Genomic DNA, 8,831 nt, shown 5'->3' with positions numbered 1-8,831 from the left:
GACACTAGGTTACGTGTGGACACTAGGCTATCAGCTTGAGCTAAGTTATCAAAGTGAAGCTTCATAAGTTTCAAATTTCAGACATTGACATGTTACCTTTACGGGTTTGTTGAAAAACTTGGCGAAGATAGTCTTCTTCTGCCCTCGACTGAACTCCAAACAATGAGTGAATGGCATCCCATAGACTCCTAGCACTTTCGTACCCCATCAGTTGTATAACAACTTAAGGAGTCATGGAGTTGTATAACCACCCTAAGAAGAGTTGGTCTGCTATAACCCAAGCTTCATACAGTGGGTTCAAGGATTTCTTGCTGGTGGAGCACGAAGCTTCTTCTGAGGCTTGAGAATCACCTTCACTAGGTTCAGCAGCTGTTGAAGTAGCAACAATGAACATAGGAGGACATACCTTGGTTCTGGACAGATGACCTTCAAATCTGTATCCTTTCAAAATTGGAAGAGCTAGCATCTTCCATAGAATAAAGTTACCTCTCTCCAACTTGGTGCTAGTTATTTGATTTAACAGTTGATTCAGAGGCGGTGTGCTGAACTTCGTTGATTCATTGGTCGTGTTGGTTCCTGTGACATTGGCGTTTGCCATAGCTGCTCTAATACCAAGTTAGGAAAATAAAAATGGAAGGGATTGATATCGTTTACCTCTTCGTTGTACACGATAGAGTCAGGGAGCTAAACATCAGAAAATGTATTGTATTATTTACCTCGTCGTTGTACACGATGGAGTCTCGGAGCTAAATGATAGTGAGAGAGTTGATCGTTACCTTTTTGTTGTACATGACAGAATCAGGGAGCTAAGCAATAGAGTCAATCGTTTACCTCTTCGTTGTACACGATGGAGTCTGGGAGCTAAACGATGGAGAGAATATTGAATTGTTTAGCTCTTCGTTGTATACAATAGGATTAGAAATACTAAACGATAGACGGAGAATTTTATCACTTGCCTCTTCGTATTCTATTACTTGCTTTGGAAAGGAGCAACCTGCCCAATTTATACACTATTCCCTATTTTAGGGATACAATGAATTAAAAAAATAATTTAACTAATGGAATGAGGACACATGGTCCAATACATGGAGAAAAAATATTTGTTTGTTATTATCCAATCCTAATTGAATTTTGGAGCACTAAAGGAATACTCCTTCATGACTCACTTTAATGACATGGCATTCTTTAGGTGATGTGTTTTCTTGACTCTTCCTTGGTAGCTGATGTGGCAGAATCTCTAACACTTTCTTGTGTAATAAGTAACTCTCGAATTCAATCTAAGTTATCGCAAACTTCTTTGTAACCTTTTATAAAAAGTTGTAGTTTTTATATCCATGTCTAATCACATAGTTAAAATGATTGATTGTGACTCATTTCTTTTTTTTTTTTTTCTTCAGAACGTCGGCTTCTCCATATCATCTTAGACAACGACAATTTAGCAATAGAAGATCCGATATGGGAAAGATGAATAAATCTCACAATCTCTTCAAAAAGATTTATATACATTACTTAACACTTATTGTTAATGGGTTTTTTTCTTATTAAACCTTATGTTTATCTAATATGAAATTAGAGTCATATGAAACTCAAACCACATATTTGGTCCAAAATTGTGATCTGACTTAAGAGTATGATGAATTCAAAAAGACATAATCTTTAAAATAGGTATTGTGAAAATCCCACATCGAAAAGATATTGATATTAAAATCTTTATAAGATACATGGTTAGTATCAATAGAAACAGACTTTATTCTCGTAACATAAATAAAGAATATATTTGACAACAACTAGTTCCTCAATCCATCATAACATTAGAATATAGTGCATAAAGAGGAATAGGTAAAGCATAATACAAGTAACAATACTTTAAACACATAATGTGACATAACACAATATATTTTTCTTTTAATTCAAAAATTAAATTATCGATCTTTGAAATGATAATAGGTATCTTTATGAATACTCGGGTTGACCCAATGATTCGGCTTCTTCAATTGTCAGTTCCCATAAGATGAGTATCAATGTCTTTGGAGACATCAAAGCATAACTTAAGTAAGCTCTGTGAATCTTCAATATTTTCATGTCTTTTCTCATATTCCAAAGTCCAATAAACAACACTTCCCTCACCTTTTGGAATAGCTTGGATAGTATATTTAAAAGTCCTGTAATGCTCTAAAAGATCTCCTTCTATTATTCTAAAAGTAATCAAATTTTTCTCCTCATCTACACCTTCAATTACTTGCTTTGACACTTTAGACTTCCCATCTGTGTTTTAACACTACATAAATTAATATCCACGAAAAAAAAAACTTAAAAAGTAAGAAAAAACAATTAATTAATTAAAGGGTAAAATACCTTTTTGATCTCTAGGTAATTTTGGGCATATTTAATCAATTTTAAAATACTACAATTTTATCCTTAAAATTTTGAGTTTTGTTACCAATTTTTGGTCGGTAGGTTTGAAAATTTTATACTTTTAATTTCGATTTTTCACTAAATACAACACTTTAGTCTTTAGCGTTAATGCCTATGAGAAGTGGAGTTTTAAAATGAATTTTAATAATAATAAAAAAAATTGTGAAACTTAATTAATTTTTAATTATTTTAAATTTATTAATAAACATTAACACTAAAGACAGAGAACGAGTATTTACTGAAAAATCAATATAAAAAGTGTAAATCTTGAAATTTAGTAACTAAATTGAAACAAAACTTAAATCTCGATGGTAAAATCGCAACGCTTTGAAACTTAGAGACTAAATTAAAATCAAACTCAAAACTTACAAACTAATTAAAGTGTGGTGTGGGGCAATCGAACCTCAGACCACAAGGTTGATAGTATGAACACTATGCCAGTTGAGCTATGTTCTTATTGGCAAAACTACATTTTTTACTTCTCAAAATTTAACTTGATTATTTAAATCATTAGTGAAAAACAGATAACAAAAGAAGAAATTTGGAGGTAAAAATAACGTCTATAGGCTTAATTTTCAGAAATAGAAACAAAAAACAAAATGGTAGGACGGTAACATTTTGAAACTTAGAAATGAAATAGAAATTAGACCGTCAACTTAGAGACCGAAATATATTTTTTTTCCTTAATTAAAAGAAGAAAAACTAACCTTGAGAGTAATTCCAGTAAATGATAGAACCAACTTTACCCCATTCGCCTTCATGCAACTCACAACCATGTACTTTATCACCAGACGCATTTGAAATATGGTGTGGTTTCTTATGGAACATTTCATGGAACTTCGAAGCTGGCGCCTTGATTTGTACATTAAACTCCGACTTTCCAACAAGTGACATCTTGTAAACTGTTGCTCTTTAAGATGAAAGCTCTTTTTTTCTTATTTATAAAGAGCTTACTCTCCCATTATCGAATCATGTGTGACAAATTATATATTATATTGGATAAAAAATATAGGAACAGTTGTAAATATAGACATTAAATCCAAAATATTAACGAATATAACATAATATAAAAAAAATTACAAATATGACCAAATTTAAATAGTCTATCGATGATAGACCATATTATTAGTAGGAGTCTATCAGTGATAAGACTATATCACTGGTAAGAATCTATCAAGGATAGAAGTCTATCGCTGATAGACTTTGCTATATTTATATTTTTTTTAAATGATGTTATACACTTGGTTATTATTTCTAAAAATGTTATCAATTGCAATTATCCAAAAATATAAAAAAATTATACCCATGAAATTTTGATACAACCCCAAACTATTAAAAACGAATCAATTTTGACCTTTCGTCGTGATTCTATTATTAAAATTGTTAATGCATAACTTTCACAGAACGTCTTTAAAACGTATGGATAATGTAAAGTTAGAAAGACAAGTTGAATTAAACGGATATCATATTTATAGATATGAGTGGTTTTTCCTTCCTCACACCTTCATTTCTTCTTGATTTATTTTATTATTGATAATTTCTATTGGTTTTTGGTGGGATTTGAGAGAAGAATAATTTTATTTAGATGATTATGAGAGTTGATTTTAAATGAAATGAAATGAAAATAGTTATCGATATTAGTATATAATCTAGATTGGTACAATTATTAATTTGAATAATAGACACAAATCCAAAGTTTAGAGTAATAAATTGATAATTTTCTTTTATGTATATTGCAAAGGATTCCATGTATGTGTCATGTGCATCATTTTGGATCAGGACATGATAATTGTTCCTTCTGTTGGATTTTCTAAATTATGTGAGGCATAAATGAGGTGATTAGATACAATAAATCACATTATTAATTAGGGTATAATTTATTGTTCCAACCAGCTCTATTAGGTGCATATGAGTAAATAATTAAGCCTATATGAGTTATAATGTCAATTTACTAAAAATGGTATTTGTAGGTTTAAACGAGCATAACTCAACTGAAATACGAGTGTGTTAATGACCACGAGGTCTATGGTTCGAATTTTTCTATTCCTACTTGTACTAATAGAACTGTATTTTTCTAACCAAACATAAGTCCATATTTATTATAATAATATAAACGAAGAACAATAAAATACGAAACTTTGGATCAAAGGCCGACCTTTTGTTCTCTGTCGCGTGTGCTTGAAATTTTTGGATTAAGAATGAAACAAAGTTATGAGAAATTTTTCACTTTTGAATTTGGTCTTAATTTAACAAGTTAATCTTGCTTGAAAAAAGTGTCATGGTTAGGTATAAATTATTGTCAAATCAGCTCACGATGTGTTCTAACATCCATCAACTACAATAATTTTTTACTTTTCGACGTATTATGTCATTCAATTAATTTAATTTCTTCTAAATAAATCTTACCGTTTGTTACATAATATGATCAGAATCCATTGTGGTAAACAATATTAGCCAGTTTGGAACACGTTAAATTGTACTTTTACCTCAGAAATTTAAAAGATTAAAAGAAAAGAAACAAAGATGTAAAAATTATGGGATTATTTCTAGTTATGGCAAAATTGTGCCTCTAAAGGACATTTGGCACCAATGTTCAAAATCAAAAGTCTTGGAATTAAATGCAAGGGTCTATTTGTGGGGATTTTGAAGTATGAGAATCACAAATGTCTGTGTTTGGAGTGCAACATTTGGAAGCCTTGATTTTGAAGTTTGTATTTGAGGTGCAAGTTACTTATATTGGGTTTTTGACAAAATATTACAAGTGCAGTCATCCCACATAAAAAAGGTTTAAGAAAGTCATGGGCTTGTACTACTTGAAAAGGTTTATGAAGATCATGGGCTCTAAACACTATAAAACGAGCCTATATCTTTGATTTTCAATTGCCCTAGTTAGAAATACTTTAAGCTAGTGTGCTGACTCTAATTAAATTCTTTTTATATTCTCTAGCTTGAGAGTGAGAAAAATGATGTGAGTAGTCTAAAACTTTGAGAGAGTGATATTGTAATTGGATTGAGAGAGAAATTTTTTCTGTGTGATTGTAATAATTTTTCACATAGTGGATTTTTTTCTTATGAGCCATGTTTTTTCTCCGAGTTCAGAGTTTTCCACGTAAATTCTTGTGTTTCCTATTTTATTGATTTCCTTTTAATTTATCTGTTATGTTTTTGTTTATTCCCGAAGTAGAAGTGGGAGGTTTTTTTTTCCAACAAGTGGCATCAGAGCATTAGGTTCATAGTTTCTTGAATTTATAAGTATACTATGTGAAAATAATTCTTGAAAATGGTTGGGGTATTGTGAATAGTATGGATTGTTCACTATTTATTATTTTTCTAGGAAGTAAAGTAGACTCATCAAGCCTTATGAGTTCAGTAAAGTTTGATGTGGAGAAATTTGATGGAAGGATCAACTTGGGTTTGTGAAAAGTACAAATCAAGGAAGTATTGATACACTATGGGTTAACAAAGTGCAAGCTAAATGGTGATGGTGTCCTAGTGCAATTCCCAAGTGATTCCAATAGAGGTTCAAAGAAGAGAGTCTTCAAGTAAAAGATCGGTTGTTGGGGATCAGTTGCGGACAGTCTAAGCACATGAAAAATAAAGCAGGTTCGTCAAAGAGCTTTGGATCAGGTACTGAAGTTTTCTTTTTCATAAGGAAAGATGGTGACTTCCTCTGAAGAAGACGAAAATCATCCTCGTGGTATGTCTGCTTTACTAAGATAGAGGATGTGATGTTAACGGTTTCACAAGTTTGTACACAAGGCATTAACTTGGCGGTTATGCAAGGTGTGGTGGAAATTATGTATGTGGCTGAAGAACTTCCAAATGAGCCAAGTAGGTGGAAGCTGCACCATAAATATCAGCAATGTTTATCAGCATGTGACGAAAAAGGAAAATCTTGGAATGTGGTATTCTTAATGGTTTATTTTTATATAGTGAAGTAGGTTATAATTCTATGAGATGAGAATTATGATTGTCAATGAAGACAATGAATGTTGCAGAAGCTATGGATTTTTCAAATATCTTGCTAAGTTGGAATTTGTTGGGTTTTTGGCAAAATATTAGAAGTACTTGTCTCACATCAAAAAAATTTAGGAAAGTCATGGGCTTGTCCTACATTGGAAAAGTTTAGGAAAGTCATGGACTCTAAGCACTATAAAATGAGACTATGCATTTGGTTTTCAATTATCCCAGTTAGAAACACTTTAAGCTAGTGTGCTAACTTTAATTAAATTCCTTTTGTATTCTCTAGTTTGAGAGTGAGCAAAAAAAGTGTGAGTAGTCTAAAACTTTGAGAGAGTGATATTGTAATTAGGATCAAGAGAGAGAATTATTATGTATGAGTTAACAATTTTTCACATACTGGCTTTCTTTCTAGTGGTTCATGGTTTTTCTACGATCTGGGAGTTTTCCATATAAATTCTTGTGTTTTCTATTTTATTGGTTTTCTTTTTAATTTATCTTTTGTTTTTCTTCTTATTCCTAAGGTAGAAGTGAGGGGTTTTTTCGAACAATTTTCCTGGATTTGGATAATCTATATTTTTTATTTTTTATTTTAGTTGTTGTTATGTAAACTTTATAATCTCTAGTATATTGATGGACGGTGGAAAAACTATCTCTAGATGCAAGTATACATCACCGATCAGTAGTATAAAATGGACAAAGTCCAAATATCTTAAAGAAAAGAAGTACAATAAAGCAATTAAGTGAAGAAAGTCTTCCACTGAGTTTGCAACCAGAAGGGTAACCAAGAAAACAATTTGATTTAATGTTTTCTTTTGAAATAAAGAAGATAAAATGATTTGATGTAAAAAGATATGAGAGAAAAGAGAGATTAAAAGACTGTTTCAACCTTCAATAGAAATTACGATCACTTTGCAACAGTAATTACCTTGCTCAACTAGACTCATACGCTATCTAACATGCAATCTAGATGCAGTCAAATTTTTGAATTTTCAACCTGAGAGGGGATGATATGTGCAAGCACATGCATTGAGTGATAATATAGTAAAACGGTCAAGAGATCGAGTATCGTCCTCATGAAATTATGATCTAACTCTCTTAACCATCATAAAATTATTCCAATTTTATTTATGGACTCGATTTTGACGTTAATATTTATCTAAAACTAACAAAGTAGTAAACATTATTGACATGGGAGAACTCACTAAGCTAAAAACATCCTAGGGTTTCAATTTCTTTAAATAGATATGTGTAATAGAAAAAAGTTATTCGTCAAACTAAAATTAAATCATCAACCCTTTCTAACATTTAACTATTAATCCTATTTTCATGTAATCAATTAATTAGGCACGACATTGAGACCCCACATGATTGACCTCTGTTATGTCCATGCATAATCTAACAATGGTCTAATATGTTAGTTCAAATCTGAAATCTCTCTTTCAAATAAGATTAATGACTTCATGACAATCCAATGGTGATCAATAATTCAATTGGTCAATCGAGAACATATAGAAAGCCAATGAGATTAATTTGATCAAACTAGTTTAGAATAACATCTAGTACACTAACGAAATCTGTCTAATCATAGAACTAAAGAAAATTAGCCACATCTATGTTCATGAAAAACATCACATTCATGTTGTATAAAGTTCTAGGGGAAAGAAATAAAGAAAATGAGAGATTAGTTGTCAATATTGCTCTGTTGCTAGCATCGCATCAACTTCACGTTCTTGATCTTGCTCCGATTGTCAACTCCGACGATAATACTCTGGAAATCTTTGGTATGTATTTATACAATTGACCTGTTTTTAAATTTGGTACATCAATTTATAGAATAACCTAAATTAGAGAAAAAAAACTCTATAAATTAAACAAAAAATAAAATCAGACTGAAATGAAACACAAAGGTTTATCCCAATTGAAATAAAATATTGGAAATACAACAAAATCTAACCAAAACCCAAATAAATAAATCAATAAATCTAAAAATTAGGTATGGAGAGAAAAAAAAAATAAGAAAGACGATTGAACTAAATGGAGATGAGAAAAGAGATGTGGTGGTGAAAAAAATAGGAAAGAAAAGTGGAGATTTGTTTTTATTTTATTGTTTTTTTTTAAAGAGTGGGAGAGAGATTAGGTAGGAAGGAAAAAAGAATAAGAGAATGTTGAAAATAGCGGTGATCACGGTTCGGTTCGGGACTCAAATCGAATCAGACCATAAATTTTTAAAATTATATTTTTTGAAATCGAATCGAACCGTATGTTTGTTTCAAATCGAACCGAACTACATATAAGCGGTTCGGTTCGGTTTCAATTTTTTTTGTTTTTTTTTTAATTCTTTTATGCTTTTTCATAATTTCTAAATTATATATGGTTCGGTTCGGTTCGGTTGTACGATTTTTTTTAGTTGTTATTACTTTTTTATATTTTTAGATTATACATATATATATATA

The 8,831-nt window shown here is 30.9% G+C and overlaps 1 protein-coding gene across 1 annotated transcript; it reads right to left on the bottom strand.

Annotated features, from left to right (window-relative positions):
• Positions 1–1,753: 1,753 nt before the first annotated feature.
• On the bottom strand, positions 1,754–3,312 carry LOC120082112 (MLP-like protein 43). Its single transcript, XM_039037344.1, has 2 exons — positions 3,123–3,312; positions 1,754–2,265 (listed from the first exon to the last, which is right to left on the bottom strand). Exons 1-2 carry the CDS (start codon positions 3,307–3,309, stop codon positions 1,991–1,993), a joined length of 462 nt encoding a protein of 153 aa, XP_038893272.1. The 5' UTR covers positions 3,310–3,312; the 3' UTR covers positions 1,754–1,990.
• Positions 3,313–8,831: the final 5,519 nt, after the last annotated feature.

The sequence above is a fragment of the Benincasa hispida genome, chromosome 7 (genome assembly GCF_009727055.1).
Source record: "Benincasa hispida cultivar B227 chromosome 7, ASM972705v1, whole genome shotgun sequence".
NCBI classification, from domain to species: Eukaryota; Viridiplantae; Streptophyta; class Magnoliopsida; order Cucurbitales; family Cucurbitaceae; genus Benincasa; species Benincasa hispida.
This window is presented reverse-complemented; position numbering and strand designations above follow the sequence as displayed.

Coding starts and splice junctions, on each gene's coding strand:
- LOC120082112 (XM_039037344.1), bottom strand. CDS start 3,309: ATGTCACTTGTTGGAAAGTCGGAGTTTAATGTACAAATCAAGGCGCCA. Junction 2,266..3,122: donor TTACTGGAATTACTCTCAAG/GTTAGTTTTTCT, acceptor GTTAAAACACAG/ATGGGAAGTCTAAAGTGTCA.